Raw genomic sequence first — 23,918 nt, forward strand, 5'->3', positions numbered from 1 at the left:
CGAAATATAGCAGTAACATAATCCCTTATCAAAGCGGCACTCCCCATCCTCTCTTGACCCCTATCTATCCTTCCTATAGCATTTGTATCCTGGAACATTAGTCCTGTCCATCCCTGAGCCATGTCTCTGTGATCGCTATGATATCTCAGGCCCATTTCCTAACCATGCTCTATGTTCATCTGCCTTTCCTGTTATGCCTTTTGCATTGAAAAAAATGCAGTTTAATTTAACTAATTCTCTGCTTTGTTCCTGGCTGTCCTGATTGTTTGACTTGCTCCTTTTCCCAATTGTACCAGTCTCAGACTGATCTCTTTCCTCACTATCTCCCTGGGTCCCACCACACCAAACAGCCCCCCATAAAATCTTTCTAGTTCATTTCCTCCCAAGTAGCTCTAGGAAATATCCCCACCAATATATTACTCCCTTTCTATTTCAGGTGCAATCCATCCTTCTTATATCCGTCACTTCTACCCCAAAACAGCTTCCAATGATCCAAAAATGTGAATCCTTCTCCCGTACACCAGCTCCTCAGCCATGCATTCATCCGCTGTATCCTCCTATTCCTACCCTCACTAGCTCATAACACCGAGAGTAATCCAGATATTACTACCCTCGAGGATCTTTTTAAATTCCTGCCTAACTTCCTATATTCTCCTTTCTGAATACCAGCCTTTTGCCTTCCTATGTTGTTAGTTCCAATGTGTACAACAATCCCCTTCTGGTCCCACTCCCCTTTGAGAAGATCCTGCACTCACTTAGAGATATCCATGGTTCTGGTACCAGGGAGACAGCACACCGTTCTGATTTCTCACTGCTGGCCGCAGAAACGTCTTGTGCCTCTGACTAGAGAGTCCCCTATCACAATTGGTCACTTGGAACCTGACGTATTCCTCATTACAATAAAGCCAGTCTCAGTACGAGATTCCTAGTTGTTCACGCTACATTTTCCTAAGACTCCATCACCTCTTACATTTTCCAAAGCAGCATGCTTGTTTGAGATGGGGATAGCCACAGGAGACTCCTGTACTACCTGCCTCCATCTCTTACCTTTCCTGGCAGTAACCTATTTACCTGACAGTATCTGCAGTTTTTCTCCCTTCCTACAAATGCCATCCATTACACCTCCTAGCTTACTCAGGGGTAAATATAGGGTAGGGGAATGTTGTTTGGATGGGTTTCTCTTCGGAAGGGCGGTATGGACTTGTTCGGCCGATCGGCCTGTTTCCACACTGTAGAGAATCTAATCTAATCTAATCTAAAGGACATAGCTTTAGGTGAGAGGGAAAAGACTTAAAAGGGACCTTTGGGGCAACGTTTTCATGCAAAGGGTGATCATGTATGGAATGAGCTGTCAAAGGAAGTGGCGGAGGCTGGTAAACTGCATCATTTAAAAGACATCTGGATGAGTATAAGAATAGGAAAGGTTTAGAGGGATATGGCCCAAGTGCTGGCAAATGGAACTAAATTAATTTAGGATATCTGGTCAGCATGGGCGAGTTGAACCAGAAGGTCTGTTTCTGTGCTGTACATCTCTATGACTTGATGTACTTCATTTGCCAGTCTATTATAATGTGTCCAGTCTCCCATATGTAACATTGACCAGAGTATTAGATGGCATTTTTAAAATTCTGTCTGATGAATAGCAAAAGTAAGACACTGTTTGCCAACATTTAGTACCAAGGAAATTTTAGCCTCATCTCATTCATAGACATCTAAATCATAGCCAGGATTTTCCATTTTTCAGACTAATTCCAAAAATGAACCTGTTTCTAGGAGGGAAAGTGGCAGCTTACTAAGGTGAGACAAGTGTTGGTTTTAATATCATTGAGGCAGCTTTTTAACTGCCACTGGACTTTCTGCCAGACCCCAAATCAGCATGTCCTGCCTACCTGGTGACCCTGGTCAATGAGAGGCCCAGTTTATCATTCAGGTAAGAGGCCTTTTTCTCGATCTGCCTGGAGCTGAAATAATTGTAGTCTGGGCAGGATGAGGCCTTTATGTGGTCATTAGTTGACCATCAAGGGACTCAATTGGTGACAGTTCAAGATGGTTCAGTCCTGGCCTTCACACCAAAACTTCTTTAGGATAGATGGCATGGTTCTAGCTCACTACCATCCTGTGTCATTAAGTTTGTTTCCTGCCTCCAGGCCAGCTGCGACTGAACCTGGAAGATTGCAATGCATTAGTTAGTTTATTCTGTGTAGCCCTTACTAGTTGTTAAATTGTGCTTGCTGTCTTATTGATTTAATGCATTGTATATTTCCCATAATTGTGTACAATGACAAATACTTATGAAAATGCTTTTGTTTAATCGCCAATTCTGGTGTTACCTAAAATGCTTAATATCACACTGATAGCAGAATACCTCATGCTTTTCTGTGAAATTTTTTTGTGTCATTTGTAAATCAAATTGCTGTTCACTTATGAGATACAACATTGTGCTCACTTGTTGAAATAAAAATCAGACTTCATGAAAGGCAGTTAATAACCTTTAGGAATCAATCTTTTTCCCCACTTGGTTCAAAGTTTCAATCCAGTACTACTTATTGCTTTTGTGAAACTTCATGATTTAGGATTACTGGTAAGCCAATCACAGTGGGAGGAAGGACAGTCATTTGAGATTAAGTTAAATGGCAGATAACATTGAATCCTTTCAAACAATTCGTCAATTGCTTTACAGTGAATTTGTATTAATGAAATACATATTATAACAGAATAGCCTGTATTGGTTGAAGATTTTAATTTCCCCTGTATTAACTGGGCCACCTAGAGGGTAAAAGGCCCGGACTAGGTGGAATTTGTCAAATATGTCGAGAAACGTTTCCTAAAACAATATGTAAAGGGCCCTACTTGGGAGGGCGCAACACAAGACCTCCTGGACGTAAGTTTGCTCACTAAGCTGGAAGGTTCATTTTTAGACATTTCGTCACCATACTAGGTAACATCATCAGTAAGCTTCCGGTGAAGCAGTGGTGGTATGGCCGGCTTTTTATTTATGTGTTGAGGTTTCTTAGGTTGGTGTTGTCATTTCCTGTTCTTTTTTTCTCAGGGGGTGGTAAGTGGGATTCAAGTCAACGTGTTTGTTTATAGAGTTCCAGTTGGAGTGCCATGCTTCTAGGAATTCTCGCGCATGTCTCTGGCTTGTCCTAGGATGGACGTGTTGGCCCAGTCGAAGTGGTGCCCTTCCTCATCTGTATGTAAGGGTACTCGTGAGAATGGGTCATGTCTTTCATGTGGGTCACCAATCCAAGGAAATCTAAACACATAAATAAAAAGTGGGCCATACCACCAGTGCTTCACTGGAGGCTCATTGAAGATGTTACCTAGTATGGTTATGAAATATCTGAAAACAAGCCTTCCAGCTCAGCGAGCAAACTTATATCCAGAACCTCAACCCGAGCTACAAATCTTCTCAAAACTCAATAACAGAACCTCCTCTTAGGTAACGAGGTTGGGCAAGTTTTAGGGTGAGAGGGGAAAGATATAAAAGGGACCTAAGGGGCAACTTTTTCACGCACAGAGGAGGCTGGTACAATTGCAACATTTAAGAGGCATTTGGATGGGTATATGATTAGAAAGGGTTTGGAGGGATATGGGCCGGGTGCTGGCAGGTGGGACTAGTTTGGGTTGGGATATCTGGTCGGCATGGACAGGTTGGACCGAAGGGTCTGTTTCCATGCTGTACATCTCTATGACTCTATGACTCTTAAGTGACTGAAGTGTCAGTCAGAGTGCACTTTGGGTTCAGTGACTATAATTGTCTTAGTTTTAATAAAATTTTGAATAACGATAGGACAGTTAAAGTGCTAAGCTGTAGCAGGGCCAAATTTGGGGCCATTAGGCAAGATCAGCAGAGGTCAATTGAGTGAGTCTGTTTGAAGGAAAAGGAATGACTGGCAAATGGGAGGATTTTAAAATGTTTGATATCAAGAGTCTAGGGACAGTTTCACCCTGTTAGGGTAAAAGGAAAAGCTGGCAAGTTTAGGGAACCCTGGCTGACGAGAGATATAGAATCTCTGGTCAGGAAAAAGAAGAATGCATTCATTGGGTTTAAACTATCAGGTTCAAATGATCTCGAGATGATGATAAAAACTGTAAGAGTGCACTTAAGGGGGAAATCAGAAGTACAAGAAGAGTTTATGAGATGGATCTGGCCTCAGTGTTTACTGAGGAGAAAATCATGAATGTTAAGGAAAACAAGTGGGGATGTTTTGGACTGCATGTGCCTTAAAGCACAATAAGGTGCATAAATCCCCTGAGCCTGATCAAGTCCATCCTTGCATGTTGTGGGATACCCTTGCAGAGATTTTTGCTTCATCCTTAGTCACTGGTGAAGTTATGGAAATCTGGAAGGTGGCTGATATTGTTTCATTGTTTAAGAAAGGTAGCAAAGACAAGCCAGGGAACTATAAGCCAGACATCAGTGGTAGGCAAGTTGTTGGAGAGGATACTGAGAGACAGGATCAACCAACATTTGGATAGTCAAAGTTTGATTAGGGATAGTCAGCAAGGAATTGTGCATGGGAATTCATATCTGCTAAATCTTTTAGAGTTTTTCAAAGAGGTAACCAAGAGGATAGATAAAGATAGGGCAGTGGATGTTGTCTATGTAGACTTTAGTAAGGCCTTTAACAAAGACCCTTATGACAGGCTAGTCATAAAGGTTAAGACACATGGGATCCAGAGAGACCTAGCTAATTGGATTCAAAATTGGCCCGTTGGTTAGAAGCAAAGCGTGGAAGGTTATCAAAAATTAGAAAAGCATCTTAATCAAATGGGGAAGTGGACTGAGGGTTGGTAAATGCAATTCAATACAGATAAGTATGATATTGCACTTTGGAAACTCAAACCAAGGTAGGACTTATACAGTAAATGGTAAGGTCCTGAGGAGTGTTGTGGAACAGAGGGACCTTGGAGTATAAGTACATAGTTCTTTGAAAGCGGCATCACAGTAGACAGGGTGATGAAGAAGGCATTTAGCATGTTGGCATTCGTTGGTTGAGGCATTGAGTATCGGAGTTTGAACGTTTTGTTACATATGTATAAGTGGTTGGTGAGACTGCACTTGGAGTATTGTGTACAGTTTTGGTCACCCTGTTATAGGAAAGACAGTTAAACTGGAAAGAGTGCAAAGACGGTTTATGAGGGTGTTGCCAGGACTAGTAGGCCTGAGTTATAGGGGGAGGTTGGCCAGGACAGGACTTTATTCCTTGGAGCATAGGGGAATGAGGAGGGGTGAGCTTATTGAGGTGTATAAAATCATGAGGGACATAGATAGGATGAAAACTAGAGAGCATTAGTTTAACGTGTGAGGGAAAGATTTAAGAAGAACCTGAGGGGCAACTTATTCACACAGCAAGTGGTCCGTTTTTGGAATGCGCTGCCAGAGAAAGTGGTTGAGGCAGGTGCAATAGCAACATTTAAAAAACATTTAGATTGATGCATGGATGGGAATTCCAAGGGATATGAACTGAATGCGGGCAATTGGAACTAGCTGAGTAGGCACCATGGTCAGTATGGACCAGTTTGTTTCCATTCTGTATTAGTCTATGGCTCTATAAGGAGAACAAGACTTTGAATACCAACTGGGGAACTCCACTATAAATGTTCCTTCAGCCTGAAAAATATAATTGACTATTTCTTTCTGTTAACGTTGCTACTGCCCACTTTTCTTCCATGAGGTCTAATTTTGCTCAGACGTTTGTCAACACTATCAAAAACATTTTGGAGGTTCATGTACACCACAGCAATAGCATTACCTCAATGTCCCTCTCTACTACATCTTTAAAAAGATCTCCAGAATGTTTGCAAAACATGATTTTCAGAAAATCATGCTGACTCTCTAAATTAATGCACATATGTCCATGTGACTATTAATTCTATCCACAATTATAGCTTTGGAAGCTTCCCCACCATGAAATTAAACTCACCAGTATGTAATTGCTGGCCCTTATCTCTACACCCTTTTTTGTGAACAACAGCATCCTGTTTACTGTTCTCTTTGACACTGTCCTGAGTCAAAGGAATACTGAAAGATTTTGACGTTTGCCCCCAAATTTTCCACTCATATTTCCTTCAATATCTTTGGATATATCTCATCCAGACCCAGTGTCTTGTCATCTTTGTGTACAAACCATCTATCCAATACTTGCTTCTTATCAATTGTGTATCCTTCTAGTTATCAATTTCTTTTTCTTTCACCATGGCTTGGTAACATCTAGTAAAGATAGATGCAAAGTACTCATTTAATATCTCATCCCTGCTCCCTCATTTCTTGTATGAATCCATATTTTGGTCCCTAATTGGCTTTATTTGTCCTTTTATCATCCTTATGCTGCTGATGTGCTTATTGAAGGTTTGGGATTTCATTTTATGTTAGTTGACTAGTCTGTTATTATAATCTTTCTTTGCTTCATGTGTCTACTTTTTCATCTCCTTTCTGAGCCTTCTATACTCAGCCTGTTTCTCAATTGAACTTTCCATCTGAAACCTCTCATAAGCTTTTTCTTCTTTGTCTTTATTTCTCCTTTTCATCCACATACCTCTGTATTTTTTGCCCTACTTTTTCCCTTTGACAGATATACCTTACAGATCTCTTCTTTAAAGGTAACACATTGCTCAGCCATGTTTTTTTTTCCCAACATATGGTTCAGGTTTTCCAAGAATAGTTGCATTCTTGCCCCATTGAATTCAGTTCTCCCCTGGTGTATTATTCTCACATTGGATTGTTTATTGTTCTTTTCCACCAAAATTCTGATCCTCGTGATACACTTATGACAAAATCACAGACATGTAATGGCACCAAAGACATTTGTCTCATCATGTCAGCATCAGCTTTTGAATGAGCATTGTTACCTATTGCCAATCTCCTGCTTTTTCCCCATGCCCTTGCATACTATTTCTATCCAAATAATTATCCAATGACTTCATGAATGCCTTATTGAACTGTTCCTTAAATGTCCTCCAAATTCACTTGATCTTCTTGACCCACCTCAGCTCCAATAACCAAGTCTAACAGTGCACCCTTTTTATTTGGGCTATATGCATGCTGCTGCAGAAAATTCTACTGAACAGAATCTAGGAATGCTTGCCCCTTGTTGCCCTTTACATTACCTTCTAAAGTTATTATCCTAGTATATATTGAGTCCTCCATTGTAACAAATGTTAGAATCTCTATAGTATAGGAAGAGGTTATTATGCCTATCGAGTCCACACTGATCCTCCAAAGAGTATCCAATCCAATGGTCAATGGTAATCCCCAGGATGTTGATAGTGGGATTTTCAGTTATGGTAAAGCCATTGATTGTCAATGGATAATGTTTATCTCATCACTGTTGAAGATAATCATTACATTGCAAAAATTCACCAAGACTCCCAAGAAAGAATCTTTCAAACTCATGATCAGAACCATCTAGAAGAGTTAGAGCAGCAGATACGTGGGACGACAAAGTTCCCTTCCAAGGCACTAACCATCTAAATTTGGAAATATATCATCGTTCCTTCATTGTTACTGGGTCGAAATCCTCAAATTCGCTACATGACAGCATTGTAGGTCAACCTACAGCAGGGGTTCAAGAAGGCAACTCACCATGATCTTTTCAAAGGCAACTAAGAATGTGCAATAAATGCTGGCCAGCCAGTGATGCCCACGTGTCATGAGTGTATATAGAAAAAGCAAAGCATTCATCCATCTTCTCTTTCTATTTCTATACTCACTCGTACATGGTACTGGGAGTAATGTGGATATTCTTACTTCTGAGGTTTTCTTTGCTAATCTTCTAGCTACTTCACTAAATTCGGAATACAGGACTACATTCCTCTTCTTAACACTGTTGGTACCAATGTGGACATAACCTTTGGCTGATCAACCTCCCATTAATAAAATCCCTTGCAGCTGCCCTGTGACATCCTTTATCCAGGCACCGGGGTGATAATGTACTACCCTGGAGTAAAGACTATGGCTGCAGAAATACTTGTCTGTTTATCCTAACTGATGAATTTCCTATAATTACTGCTCATCCATTATTCTTCCTTTTTTTCTGAATAGCTGAGCCATTTGTGGTGCTATGGGTTTCGTTCTTTTGTTATTGTCCTAGCTGATGTAAATTGCTGAACAGGTCATATCTGAAGACTGAAATTTGGTTTGATAGATCATATTTAGTTTCTTGGAAGGTGTTTTAATGAGGTGGTAATTCTTGAAATGCAAGCATGCAATGCAACAGATATTTGGTAAAAATAAGAACACTGAAGTATATTACACAAAAAAAATGAAAACAATTTGATATTTACATATGACACAAGTTTAAGGATTTTCAAACACATGGTCATGTATAATCCCATTAATCCCAACAGCATTTCTTTACAGTACACACATCAGAAAGAAGTCCTGTCTCTATTGTGTTTATATGGCTTAATTTACATTATCTTTTAATTATCAGTTTTGAGAATCTGGAAGCTGTTTCCTTCAGTCTTCTTATCACTGAGCTTAGGCTTTTTCAGCTTCAAATAACCCTTCCAGGGTTTTAACAAAACACTTCTGGTCTGGACTTTTTAGACTAAACTCCTGACACTGAGCTAACCTATTTCTGAAGAACTCTAAGCTATCCCTTTCTACAAGAGCAACTGCCTTACACATGCAATTTCAGCCAACCCTTCTGCATACTAAAACCTTTGAAGTATGGGTGTTTCCTCCAACATGATTAAAAAAACTCTGGATTCTTCTATCTGAAACGTGATGCATATTTGTTTATCTTGTTGCTCATAAAGCTCACCTAAAACAATATTGTTATTAACCAGAAAATATCTCTCTCCTACTTGTTTTAAAAGAAATCATCATGGTTACAGATATACTTACAAGTTAATTATTAAACCCCTTCATAGACGTATACCAAACTCCACATGTCCAGTTCAAAGTCCAATTTCAAAAACAGTGATATTAAACACTTCATAAATCAAGTTGCCCAACACTATACTTGCAACTTTGTCCTGTTCTCCACCCTGATATTATTCTCTAAATATTACTTAGATGCAAAAAATAGAAGTTAAGAATTATTCTAAATCAGAACTAGTATTGTTTTGGTATGTATTGAACACTTTTATTGCATCTGTGTCCTGAGATTGAAATGATTGATTTATGCAGTGCACTTCTCTATTCTGAGTTCTCAACATGAATGGGCAGCACTGATTCAATCAGAGCATCAGAGTGTTTTACTTTTTTGATTTGATAACTTCTTTGAAATTATCTGACTGTTGTTTTATTCAACATTTTTCAGAGTAAAAGCCAAAAAAGGAGTGAACCTGAAAAACATGTGGCCCAAAAATCCTGAAACCTGGCAGTTGAGATCCGAGATCATGAATGGTGGAAAACATTCCATTGCTACAGTGGAGATGAATAGGAAGCAAGGAGTTTTAAGCAGGTGAGCAATTTTTAAAAAGGCCATTGAAAATATGGCATTATAAACCATGGAGGGTAAATTTTCACATCACCTCCTGGTTCCATATTGTAGATTTGACAAAAGCTCTGCAGAGTTTCTTTGTAAATCCTGTTGATGTTGATTTTCCAGAGTTTTCATATCTCTTTCACCAAGAATGAAAACGAGTCCCTGTGAAGAAATATGGTCCCTCACTTACCAGTTTCTTCTTTTGCTGACTATTCTCTTTGTCCCTTAAGAACAGGAGTAAGCCATTTACTCTCTTTTCGGCAATTTCATCTTTGAATTAGTTAATGTGTGATCTGTCCATTACACTCATCTACTCAACTTGGTTCCACAACACTTAATTCCTTAATCTCACAAAAACTAACAATCTTGATTTTAACATTTTCACATGAACCACCATCAGCAAATTTTGGAGAGGATTCCAGATTTCCATTAATCTTGACATAAATATAAGTTTCCTGCATGGTGCTTCTGTCTATTTCTTCCTGTTTATCGACTGTTTCCCTTTCATTAACTCTTTGCTTTTAACTCTGTGCTTCTCCAGCTTTTGTCTTTTCATTACTTTCAGGTAGGAGGAGATAATAGTCACAAGGTGAGGAAAGGAGTTGTTAATTGTTATATTAGAGTCATAGAGATGTACAGCACAGAAACAAACCCTTAGGTCCAACCCGTCCATGCCAACCAGATATCCCAACCTAATTTAGTCCCACCTGCCAGCACCTGACCCAGATCCCTCCAAACCCTTCCTATTCGTATACCCATCCAGATGCCTTTTGAATGTTACAATTTTACCAGCCTCCACCACTTCCTCTGAGAGCCCACTCCAGACACGCACCACCCTCTGTGTGAAAAAGTTGCCCCTTTTTTATATCTTTTCCCTCTCACCCTAAACCCTATGTCCTCTAGTTCTGGACTCCTCCAACCCAGGGAAAAGACCTTGTTTATTTACCTTATCCATGCCTCTCATGATTTTATAAATCTCTATAAGGTCACCCCTCAGCCTCCGACACTCCCAGGAAAGCAGCCCCAGCCTATTCAACCTCACCCTATAGCTCAAATCCTCCAACCCTGGCAACATCCTTGGAAATCTTTTCTGAACCCTTTCAAGTTTTACAACATCCTTCCCTTAAGAGGGAGACCAGAATTGCATGCAGTATTCCAAAAGTGGCCTAACCAATGTCCTGTACAGCCGCAACATGACCTCCCAACTCCTGTAATCAATACTATGACCAATAAAGGAAAGCATACCAAGTGCCTTCTTCACTTGTCTATCTACCTGCGACTCTACTTTCAAGGAGCTAAGAACCTGCAGTCCAAGGTCTCTTTGTTCAGCAACACTCCCTAGGACCTTACCATTAAGTGTATAAGTCCTGCTAAGATTTGCTTTCCCAAAATACAACACCTCACATTTATCTAAAATAACTCCATTTGCCACTCCTCAGCCCATTGGCCCATCTGATCAAGATCCCGTTGTAATCCAAGGTAACCATCTTCGCTGTCCACTACATCTCCAATTTTGGTGTCATCTTCAAACTTACTAACTATACCTCTTATGCCTATATCCAAATCATTTGTATAAATGCTCCATTTTGCATGTCAATTGTGAGAAAATATAGTTCTCAGTAATTCCAATTGAAACTTTGATGTCCTTACATCTTTATTTTCCTGTTATTATTTCCTCTTTCTATCACCTTGTTCCAATGATACTCTTAATTCTATTGTTGCCCCTTTCTCCCACTTCATTATTGTTTACCCCAATCTCCATCTACATCCCATACTCTGAATGATCTGCCCCAAGAATGGGTAGTGGACATTTTTACTATTTTCCTTCTTTCAATTTCCCCTCTCTGCTAGCCATTTTATTCAGAAATATTGTTTGCTTTCATAATTGCATTTTCCTATCCGCTCTAATAAACAAATCATATATTGAAAGGGTTCTCTCTCCTTTCCTTCCTTTATTCATTTGGTCTTTTGTGTGCCAGTAATTTGAGTCTTCCTCAAGGGCTTTAAACAAAGCCACCTATTATTGACTTAATTGACTCAAAAGTAGTAATGTTTAAAATTCCAAACCTTGCATGTTTGAACTATTGGCAAAATGCATGTGAATTAATTTGAAATATTAATCTTATTGGTTTATATTTTATTCACTCAGGGAACATGGGCATTACTGGCCTACCAGCATTTATTGCCCATCCATAATTGCTCTGGAGAAAGTGACTTTTTTGAACTGCTGCAATTTTTCGGGGAAGGTATACCCATAGCACTGTTAGAGAGGGAGTTCCAGAATATTGACCCAGAGACAGTGAAGGGACAAGGATATGGTTCCAAATTGCGATGGTGTGTGACTTAGAGGGATACTTGCAGGTTATGATATTTATCTACTGCTGTCATCTTTCCAGCTGTTAGAGGGTTTTTTTAGATTACATTACAGTGTGGAAACAAGTCCTTCGGCCCAACAAGTCCACACCGACCCGCCGAAGCGTAACCCACCCATACCCCTACATTTACCCCTTACCTAACAGGTTACAGGTTTGGAAGTTACTATTGGATGCATCTTGGTGTGTTACTGCACTACATCTTGTTAATGGTACACATTAATTCCACTGTGCAATAGTGTTTCAGGACATGAAGGTTTAACAGGGTGGATGGGGTATCAGTCAAACTTTGTCCTATATGAATTTTGTTGGAGCTGCCTTCATCCGGGTAGGTGGCAACTGTTCCATCACACTCCTGATTTGTGCCTTCTATTTGGTGGATTAGCACTGGGGTGACAAGCGATGAGTTTCTTGCTGCAGGTTTCCTACTCTCTGAACTGATTTTGCAGCCACAATATTTCAATGGCTGGCTCAGTTCATTTTCTGTTCACCTCTGGAATTGAGCTCTTTTGTCCAAGTCTTTAAAGTTGAAATTAGGTCTGGTGCTAAGTGACTGTGACAGTTTTCAGTTAAATTAAGTATAAATGAGGAAAGATCTGTTGCTCAGCTTCAAGAACATATTGAAATTTATCTTGCAAATGAAAAGGCACACATCCATTAAATTGTATGCTCTTTCATTCAAATGTAGACATTTCAGAGTGAAGCTAACAAGGTATTGTTATTTGCTGCTCAGTTGCGTTTCTATATTAGCAGCAAATATACAAGTTACTGAATTGTAGCTGAGGTCAGTCCTAAATCCTAGAAAGCATGGTCTTCTTTCAGACAGACATTAGTTTTTGGAATTCTCTTCCAGGGAGAGCAGTTAAGGGAGCTTTAATATAAATAAGACTGAATTAGACAGTTTTTTGCTTGACAAGGGAATCAAGGCTTATGGGAATAAGCAGATTAGTTGAGTTGAGGTCTTATTCGGACCAGTCATGAGCTTATTGAATGGTGAAGTAAGTCTTATTATTATATAAAGAGAAAATGTGTTTGAGCATTTTAAAACAATAAACCTATAACTCTTTGCGTCTCAGTTATGATTTTGTGAATTGTGCAGTTCATGTAAAGATTTAAACGTTTCTTTTTATTTTTGTACTTCTTAAAATTATGGACTGAAATAAAGAACTGCTTTTAAAACCGGTGTTTTGCAAGAATTGCTGCATGTTTTGAAAAGCAAGTAATCTGATATTCATGACAAATCACGTATACAGCTGTTGAAACAAGCTGTAATTGAAATTCAGGTTGCAGACAAACTGGAGTCAAGGGGCTTCCATTGCCAAGATCACTCTGGAGGAAACTTGAGCACTCACTTGACTGGGTCACCAGAATAGTAATTGTTTGTTGCCTCCCACGTAACATTGAGCGGTTACATTGAGACTTTAGAAGATGAACAACTGGACCTGTCTCCTAAGACAAGGAAGAAGGGGAAGGTGATGGTAATTTTGAGAGACGATAATGCTGATGATGAGGATAGTGAGGACACAGGCTAGTTGTGCAATGAGGAAGACCCACCTGAGAGATTCTGGTGGCAATTAGATTTGAGGGCAAATCACTTTGCAATAATATATGTGGACACTCAAAACTGTTTGCTTCAAGCATAAGGTCTTGAAACGTCGATTCTCCAGCTCTTTGGATGCTGCCTGACCACCTGTGTTTTTCCAGCACCACATTCTTCGACTCAAAACTGTCTGTCAATTATGACTTAGCGTCATTCCTGCTGTCAAAGAAATGCTTGCTTTATAATTTTAAAGAATTAAACCCTTTGGCATAAGTTTCAAGTTAATTCACTCTCTGTTCACCATACCTTCATGTTTTGCCTTCTGTTCAGAACATCAGAATGGAGTTAAGCAGGATTACATGGGAGCTGCAATTTTCTAACTCAAATCTAATTTGTGGGCATTAATCTTTCACTGAGATAAAGGCTAACATAAACAATGTTAATTAACTCACAAGATCACAGGGTTCACAGTTTCCAGAGGTCGTGTTCCTCCCAGAGAACAGCAGTGAATGTAGCATTCTTTACATTACTGTGTAAGATGTTCATGTGAGTATCGAGAGTGATCATCACCTGTCAAGGAGTCTAAACAGAAAATATAGTCAGAAGCCTTAAAAACTGAACAAAACTGCAGGAGTGACAGTTGTACTAAGTGCTGTAACACTGCATACAAGATTGACATCTGAGCACCCAAAATGACTGTAATGTTCCTCAATCATTCTTTTCCTACCACTACGACTTGTTAACCACTTTAGCAGCGATAGCTAAGTTTGAGGAAGCTGCTCATTGTTTTTGCTGCCTTCCATCAAATGATTTTGATAGGTGTACACCTCAGCCTGACTTGTTAGAGGCGTTTGGTTCCCTAGCAGAGGAATGCAGCATGGCACCTCTGTAGTATCCTGAGGTGACAATCTCTCAGTGCCTGACTGTTGTTCCTCTTCCCTGTTAGTACACAGTTACACTTGCATCACCTCTTGAGGGATGCATCCTGTTATGACACGGGTAAACCCTCCTGCTTAATTTAAACCAGAAGCAGAAAAGTTTTATCCCATGCAGTAATTTGTGAAAATCTGAGAAGCCAAGAACTATTTAAGTAAAAATTAACAACTTTATTTCTTAAAACGAATAATTAACTAACAACTATTTACAACTCCTTCCTCTTTCTCTTTACTTTTTGCTTTGTGCTGTGACTTATGACAGTAGGATCTGGCTCCCACACAGTCTGGGAAAATACCAGGATATTTCTGTTTTAACTTCTCAGTTTCTTGATCTTCCTTGGGCTTCTCCACAACATGGGGTTTCACTCCCACCTTGGCCCTTGCCAAATCATTCCTAAGAATAAACTGAATTCCTGGAGCTGACACTCTGTCAATCACTCCCACTGTAACTTCCCCAGACTTAAGTTGGCACTCCAACCTGATCTTACATAGGGGAATGCTTAATTTCTGTTCATCTATCCCACATCCATCTACCATACTCTCAGGTAACAGCTCAAAAAGAGTGTATATTCACTCATTCCTTACTATTCGTGACTGGTTAGATCTTATTTCTCTCAAAATTATAACTTCTTGTCCTTCTCCTGCTGTTCTTTCTGAGTAAACTTTACCCACAGAGGCAAACTCTTTGTGGAAATCAGGTACTAACTCCATACCCAGCCCCTGTCTAGGCTGTGCACTCTCCTGTGGCTCTTCAGCTCTTCTTGGGGGTCTCCTTTACTACCTTCACTAATGCCCCTGGCTTAACTTCTTTGACCACATCTTTTCTCACAGTGCCTTTCTTTAACAACCAGCACTGTGACTTTACGTGTCCCACTTTACCACAGTGGAAACACCTGAGGCCTTTCACCTCCTTTCCACCCTCTTGGGCTTCTTTTTTTTTATCCTGTAGCAAATTCTTACCAGCGCTCTCTACTCTTGGTTTCATGGTGAAGGGTCTCCCCTTCTTCCAACTTCTATCCCTTACAGGACGAAATTCTGGCAGGAAGCTTGTCTTATGCACCAACATGCATCATCTGCTAATTCTGCTGCCCTCCTCACTTGCTGAACTATATGTTCTTCCACATGAATTCTTACCATCTCTGGAAGTGAGTTTTTAAATTCCTCCAGCAGAATAATCTCTCGTAATGCCTCAAATGTCCTACCTATTTTCAAAGCAAGCACCCAATCGATCAAAACAACTCTTTCAAACTCAACATTAAGTCTGACCTGGTTCCTTCTTTGTGTTTCTGAACCGCTGTCTATAGGCTTCTGGTACCAATTCATAAGCATGTAAAATAGCCTGTTAACCTCTTCATAATCTCTTGACACCTCATCTGACAGTGCGGCAAATACCTCACTTGCTCTGCCTACCAGTTTAGTCTGAACTAGCATTACCCATAAAGCCTCAGACCATTTCATCTGCCTAGCCAATTTTTCAAATGAAATTAAGAAGGCTTCAACATCTTTCTCATCAAAATGTGGCAGAGTTTTGACATATTTGTACATGTAGAATATAGAACAATACAGCACAGAACAGACGCTTCAGCCCTCAATGTTGCGCCGACCTCTGAACTAATCTAAGCCCACCCCCCTATACTGTCATAATCATCCGTATGCTTATCCAAGGACTGTTTAAATGTCCCTAATGTGGCTGAGTTAACTACATTGGCAGGCAGAGCATTCCACGGCCTTATCACCACCTTCTCTTTCAATCTCCATTATGTTAACTTGACTTTGCTAAGTCGCAAATTCTCAAGTTCAAATTCTCACTCTTAGTCTCTCCCTGTCTCTCCCTTTCTTTCTCTCTGTTTGCTCAGCTAAGAACCTCCTCTAGGAGACAGTGAGGTCTGCAGATGCTGGAGATCAGAGTTGAGAGTGTGTTGCTGAAAAAGCACAGCAGGCCAGGCAACATTCGAGGAACAGGAAAATCGGTGTTTCGGGCTGGATGAAGGGCTCCGACCCGAAACTTCAATTTTCCTGCTCCTCAGATGCTGCCTGACAAGCTGTGCTTTTCCAGTAACACACCCTCAACTAAGAACCATCTCTGTCTCCTTTTTTCCTCTCTCTCTCCTCTCTCTCTCTTTCTCTCTCCTGTTCTCTTTCCTCTGTCTCTCTTTGTTTATCTTCTGACTCCATTTTCCTCAACTGTAATTTAAGTTTTTCCACCTTTACTGCACCTGCCTGTTTCTCTGACACAGAGAATTGAGTAACTCCCTTACAATTTCAGCTTTACTTTTGTCCTTGGTTAAACCCAAATCTAACTTCTTTGCTAATACTAAGTGTGGTCTTTGCTTTTCCTTCTATATTTTCTTGGCAAATTTCTGAATCACCCACAAATCCAAGAACGTCTTTGAAATTTTAAGAGCCCCTTCTTTCACTTTTAATTTAATCAGTCACAAGTCACCAAAATTAAACAAATTGTCTCACCTATGTTTTATTTAAAGATCTAGGACACTAACCTGCAAGTGTTTAAATTAGATTAGATTAGATTACATACAGTGTGGAAACAGGCCCTTCGGCCCAACAAGTCCACACCGCCCCGCCGAAGCGCAACCCACCCATACCCCTACCCCTACATCTACCCCTTACCTAACACAACGGGCAATTTAGCCTGGCCAATTCACCTGACCTGCACATCTTTGGACTGTGGGAGGAAACCGGAGCACCCGGAGGAAACCCACGCAGACACGGGGAGAACGTGCAAACTCCACACAGTCAGTCGCCTGAGGCGGGAATTGAACCCGGGTCTCTGGCGCTGTGAGGCAGCAGTGCTAACCACTGGGCCACCGTGCCGCCCACGCTGGGATTTTACGTACCCTCAAATGTATTCAAATTTGTCTCGAGGTGGCAAGGTGATTCAGTGGTTAGCGCTGCTGCCTCACAGCACCAGGGATCGGGGTTCATTTCTAGCCTCGGGTGACTGTCTGTGTGCAATTTATACATTCTCCCCATGTCTGCTTGGGTTTCTTCTGGGTGCTTTAGTTTCCTCCCACAGTCCGAAGATGTGCAGGTCAGGCGAATTGTTCATGCTAAATCGCCCATAGTGTTAGTTGCATTAGTCAGAAGGAAAAAGATCTTGGTGGGTTACTCTTCAGAGGGTAGGTGTGGACTTGTTGAGCCAAATGGCCTGTTTTCACACTATGGGGAATCTATTCTAATCTAAACCAGTTCAAATCCCAACAATGAGCCCCCAAAGCATCAGATTGTGTAATTGACTTTTAATATTGTCAATGTATTAAATTCAAACTTGATTGGAGGTTGGTTTTTTTTGGAGGTATAATTTAAATTGATTGGCCTAATTTGAATCTGTTTTTGTCTCCAGGCATCCAGCTACATAGCTACCCCAGTAGCTGGACCACATGCTATATTTTAGCATGCTAGCTTTTAACTTTCTTAAAGGTAAAGTACACCCACATCTTCATAATAATCCCTTGAAGGGGGCTCAAGGTCTCACAGCCCTCTCTTGTATAACCAATGTATGGATGCATCCATGGCTCAAAAGGTGAGAGAAGATGACCATGCATATCGAGCAGATACTGATTGTTCTGCTGGATCTGGCTCTCCGTGCCAGCCACCACCTAGTTCATGAAAGACAGAATTTTGGCACACTCCTCTGTCATTTAGCAAAGTTTGCTCATGATCTTTGGCATTACTGTCAGACTTTCCCATGCTTGTCTATTCATTTTCATCAGCATAGAGTTTACAGCACAGAAACAAACCCTTCGGGCCGACCTGTTCACACGTACCACACATCCCAATCTGACCTTGTCCCATTTGCCAGCAATATCCCCCAGCATATCCCTCTAAAACTTTCCTATTCGAATACCCATCCAGATGTCTTTAAAATGTTGTAACTGTACCCACCTTCACCACCTCTTCTGGCAGCACATTCTGTATTAATTGCCCCTCATGTCCTTTCCCTCCCTACCTATGCCCACTAGTTTTGGACTTCCCTATCCTAGGAAAAAGAACATGGCTATTCACCCTATCCATACCCTTCATGATTTTAAAGCTCTGTAAGGTCACCCCTCAACCTCCGATGCTCCAAGTCTATTTAGCCTCTCCCTATAACTCAAATCCTTAATACTGGCAACATTCTTATAAATATTTTTGCGTCATCTCATGTTTAACAACATCCTCCCTTTAACAGGGCGACCAAATTGTATGCAGTATTCTAAAAATGGCTTTACCAATGTCTTGTACAGCTCAAACATGACATCCATGTAAAACTCCTATACTCAAAGCATTTGAACAATGAAGGCAAGCATGCTAAATGCCTTCTTCACCATCCTGTCTACCTGTAACTCCACTTTCAAGGAACTACGCACCTGCACCCGTAGGTCTCTGTTTGGCAACAGGCCCCAGGGTCCTTCCAATAACTGTATACTTCCTGTCCTGGTTTGCCTTACCAAAACACACAGCCCACATTTATCTAAATTAAAACTCCATCTGCCACTCATTGGCTCATGAGCCCATCTAATCAAGTCGTGTTGTACTCTGAGATTATCTTATGCACTGTTTACTACACCATGTATTTTAGCAATTTACTAACTTAATAGTGTATATTCACATCCAAATCATTTATATAAATGACAAAAAGCAGCAGACCCAGCACCGATCCTTCTGGCATATCGCTGGTCACAGACTTCCAGTCCAAAAAGCAACTCACTTCCACCATCCTCTGTCTCCTACCTTCAAGTTAATTTTGTATCCAGTTGGTTAGCTCCCTCTCAATCCCATGTGATCTAACCTTGCTAACCAATCCACCATCCAGAACCATGTTGAACACTTTGCTGAAGTCCATATAGACAACATCTGCTGCTCTGCCTCCATCAATCGTCTTTGTCACCTCTTCAAAAAAAACTCAGTCAAGTTAGTGAACATGATTTCCCATGCACAAAGTCATGTTGACTACCCCTAATCAGCCTTTGCCTTTCTAAGTACATGTAAGTCCTGTTCCTCAGAATCTCCTCCAACAACTTACCCACCACTGATGTAAGACTCACTGGTCTATAATTCTGTGGCTTTTCCCTACAGCCTTTCTTAAATAATGACACCACATTAGCCAACCTCCATTCTTCTGGTACCTCACCCATGGTTTTGATACAGATATCTCACAAAGTTCTCCCTTCCCACAAAGTTCTAAGATGCATCTGATCAGTTATTGGGCATATATCTACCTTTATTCATTTTAAGACCTTCAGCACCCTCTTTCCTGTAATATGAGCACTTTTCAGGACATCACTATTTATTTCCCGAAGTTTCCTCGCTTCCATGCACTTCTCCACAGTGAATACTAATGCAGAATATTTGTTTAATGTCTCACCCATGTTCTGTGGTTCCACACATAGACAACTGTGATTATCTTTAAGGGACCCTATTCTCTTCCTAGTTACTCTTTTGCCCTTAATGTTATTACAGAATCTCTTTTAATTCTCCTTAATGCTATTGGCCAAAGATATCTCATGTCCTCTTTTTGCCTTCCTGATTTCCCTCATAAGTATACTTCTACTGCACTTATATGCCTCTTGGGGTTCATCAATCCCAGCTGTCCATACCTGATATATGTCTCCTTTTTCTTCACCAGAGCCTCAATTTCTCTCATCATCCAGCATTCTCTACACTTATCAGCCTTGCCCTTCATGCTAACAAGAACATACTGTCTCATGTTATCTCATTTTTAAAGGCTTCTCAATCATCTCTTCACCTGCAAATAGTCTCCCTCAATCAACGTTGGAAAGTTCCTGTCTAATACCTTCAAAATCGGCCTTACTCCAGTTTAGAACTTTTTGATCAGTTCTATCCTTTTCCATAACTATTTTAAAACTAATAGAATTATAACTACTTACCTCAAAGTGGTCTCCCACTGACACCTCAGTCACTTGTCTTATTTCCCAAGGGAAAGTCAAGCTTTTCTCCTTCTCTAGTAGGTCCATCCGCATATTGAATAAGGAAGTTTTCCTGTGCATACTTAACAAATTCCTCCCCATTCAAACCCTCCTGCAAATGTTCCCAATCGCAGCCATTTCTTTCTCAGATAGTAGCAGGTCCGTGTTGGTGCTCACCAGAGTGACAGAGGGAATGGCACTAAGTCCAGATGTATTTCTTCAATCCCTCTGGAAACAGAGAGACAATGCTGAGTAAAAGAAAACTTGGCTTGAATCATGTTTTGTCACCCTTCTCAGGCCTTAAGACCATATGATAAAGGAGTAGATTTAGATCATTCAGTCCATCAAGTCTGCTCTGCCAATTGACCATTCTCAACCTCACTCTCCAACCTTCACTCCTCATTGTTTGAGATCATAAAATTCTCCCCCATACAGAGCAAAAGGTGCTTTTATGATCGTATGAGTATGCTTTCAAATCATTTATTTGCCAACTATTGAGATACACATCAAATCTGACATACTTCAACTGTCCACTTTTCATTGAATCCCTACAGTGGGGAAACAGGCCACTCAGCCCAGCAAGTCCTTGAAGAGCCACCACTCAGACTCACCCTCTTAACCTATAACCCTGCATTTCCCATGGCTTATCCACCTAACCTACAGTTCCCTGGACATTATGGGCAATTTAGCATGGCCAATCCACCTAAGTAACTTGAGGAAAGCCATGTAGATACGGGGAGAGTGCACAGACAGTCATCTAAGGTTGGAATTGAACCTGGGTCCCTGGCACTGTAAGGCAGCAGCGCTAACCACTGAGTCACCAAGCTGCCGACTTCTTATGCATGAATGAACTATACTTTTAAAATGCTATAGTTCAACTAACTCTTTTTTCCCAAGTACCTCTTGCATTAGAATCATCAAATAATCCTGATTTATAAACTATTTTAGAATCATAGAATTGTCCCAGTATGGAAGGAAGCCTTTGGGTCTTTTGCATCCATGTTATTTCTCTCAAAACTACTTGGCTATTCTTTTTTTCTTTTATTTTCCCGATAGTTCTACAATTTTATTCTCTTCATATGCTAGTCCAACTCCTACGTAAACAAGGAATTTTTACAAGTTGTCAATCCATAACAAAACACAATATTTTTCAGACTCACTTTAGTAAATGGCATTTGTCTCTCTTGCAGTAATACAATTTCCAAAGTAAAATATTATTTAAGTACTTACTTTGTTACATCCTGTTGACCCATGGAAAATCATTTCTTTAAACTGCAAATCTGTTCATTATGCTTGCGTAAAGAAGGTAGAACAGTGCAGCGTAGGAACAGGCCCTTCGGTCCACCATGTCCGTGCTGACTGTGATGCCATTCTAAACTAATCCTATCTGCCTCCACTAGATCCGTATTTCTCTATTCCCTGCCTGGTCATATGTTTGTCCAAATGCCTATTAAATATTGTAATAGCATCTGCTGCTATCGTCTTCCCTGGCAGCCTTCTTTTTAAAAAAATGCCTTGTATATCTTTAAACTTCTCCCCTCTCAGCTTAAACATATGACTCCTAATATTTGACATTTCTACTCTGGGAAAAAGAAATGACTATCCACCCGCTCCACGCCTCTCATAATTTTATATATTGCTATCAGATTGCCCCTCAGCCTTCAACGCTGTAGAGAAACAATCCAATTTCGTCCAACCTCTCCTTATAGCTAATGCACTTATCGCTCTGGTGAACCTTTTTGCATCATCTCCAAAGCTTTCACATCCTTCCTATATTGTGACAACCAGAACTCTACGCACTCGAAATGTGGCCCAACAGAGGTTTTAAAAAGCTGCAATATGACTTGCTAACTTTTGAATGCAGTATGCTGACCAATGAAGACAAGCATGCTGTATATCTTCCTTATCACCTTGTGTTGCCACTTTCAGGGAGCTATGGGCTTGCACCCAATTGATATATAACCTCCGTATATCAGTGCTCCTAAGTGACCTGTCATTTACTATATACTTTGCTCTTACATTCGACCTCCAAAAATGTATCACTGACATCCTCATATCTTTTGGCAATTTTCCTCACTATCCACAATTCCACCAATTTTTATGTTGTCTGCAAACTTACTAATCAGACTACCTACATTTTCATCCAAATTATTTATGTAATAACAAGCAACAGAGGTTCCAGCACTAATCCGTGCGGAACATCACTGGTTGCAGATCTCCAGTCACAAAACAAAATTGTACTACAAGTTCTGTTTGTCTTCTATGACCAAGTTAATTTTGTATCTAAAATACCAACTCACTGTGGATCTCATATGACTTAAATTTCCTCACCTGAGGTACAGTGGCCCTCAAGTTAAATTACCACCAGTCGTCTCTCTCTAATGAGAGTGCAGCCCTGTGGTCTGGTAAGACTACGCAGTCTCCTGGACCAGCCTACTTTGAGGGATCTTATCAAAACTTCCTTTGAGCGCTATCCTCAGTTCCCACTCAAACTTATCCTGATTGTATAATGGAATACAGAAAGGTAGTCCATCAAATCTCATAGTTTTAATCTTGTTTTGTGTGAAACTAAGAAATAAATTGAAGTGGGAGATTAACTTCAGGGGTTTGGCTAAATGTTGAAGCTGAATCTAAACATTGTTAAAAATGAACAAAATCAGTTGTTTCTTTTTCAGCTGCCCTGAAATGTTTATGAAATCCCCTAGGTTCTCCAATTATTTAAAGCATCTCATGTTCATCCAAATTATGTACCTTTCATTGGGTTCCTGTTATTTTGATTAAACATTTTATCAAAGCACTGCTTTGAGTTTAAGCTGACTTCTGTATGTTAATAATTACATTTAGTGTGATTCATAGAACAATCACACAATAACATAGAAAATTGAAGTCTGAAAATAAGAGACTGCAAAGCTGATGAATTGCTTGGAGAGAATAATAGTAAAATACTGTGAATGCTGTAAATCTGAAATAAACAGATTTGGACTAACTCGCAGATCTGACAGCATTTGTGGAGAGAGAAATTCTGAGGAAGAGTCATACTTGATTCAAAATGTTAACTCTGTGTCTCTTTCCACAAATGAAGAAATATGGAGAAATATGAAGAACAGGTGTCATACTTTGAAAATGTGGAATTCAGCATTGAGTTTTAGAGGCTGTAAAATGCCTAAGCAGAAAATAAGGTGCTGTTTGCCTAGCTGGTAGCAGGACAAGGATATAATGTCTCTTTCCACAGATGCTGCCAGACCTGCTGAGTTTCTCCAACAGTTTCTGTGTTTGCGTGGAGAGGATTTTCTCTTCTGGATTATGGTGCTGTGTGCAACAGGCTGTTCTATTTAATTTTAGAAAGATGACTCAGAGCCCAGGTAATTTAACATATTCATTATTTTATTCTCAAGTAGGGTTCTTCAATACTATTTGAACATTTGTGGTGAGTGAATGCAGAATCTGTAGTATGTCTGCAATGGTTTCAACTCAGATTTTGTTTAGCATGAATATTGTGAGTAGATTGCATCCCAACATTTTGATTTCTCATTGGCCAAAAGGCTGAACATAAGAAATAAGAAGTTGTGGGCTATTCAGCTCTTTCAGTCTTTTCCAGCTTTCAGGGCAATCACAGTTGATCTTCTGCCATAGCACCTTCCTGCAACATCACTCTAAAAGAAAAAAATTATCCTCACTGTGCTACCAGTAAGAGGAACAACACT

At 40.2% G+C, this 23,918-nt stretch overlaps 1 protein-coding gene across 4 annotated transcripts in view; it reads left to right on the plus strand.

The window, feature by feature from the left end:
- Positions 1 to 23,918, plus strand: part of tmem132e (transmembrane protein 132E) — a 726,703-nt gene that overhangs the window by 366,266 nt on the left and 336,519 nt on the right. For 3 of the 4 annotated variants that reach the window (XM_043718710.2, XM_087977486.1, XM_043718709.2), the window contains one exon: positions 9,273 to 9,416. The exons of the other annotated variant lie outside the window; for it this stretch is intronic. In XM_043718710.2, coding sequence (XP_043574645.1) covers positions 9,273 to 9,416 — 144 coding nt within the window. The remainder of the gene's footprint in view (positions 1 to 9,272; positions 9,417 to 23,918) is intronic. 4 annotated transcript variants of the gene reach the window in all.

The sequence above is a fragment of the Chiloscyllium plagiosum genome, unplaced genomic scaffold (assembly GCF_037043375.1).
Source record: "Chiloscyllium plagiosum isolate Xiang-an unplaced genomic scaffold, Cpla_swu_hap1 HiC_scaffold_31, whole genome shotgun sequence".
Lineage (NCBI taxonomy): Eukaryota > Metazoa > Chordata > Chondrichthyes > Orectolobiformes > Hemiscylliidae > Chiloscyllium > Chiloscyllium plagiosum.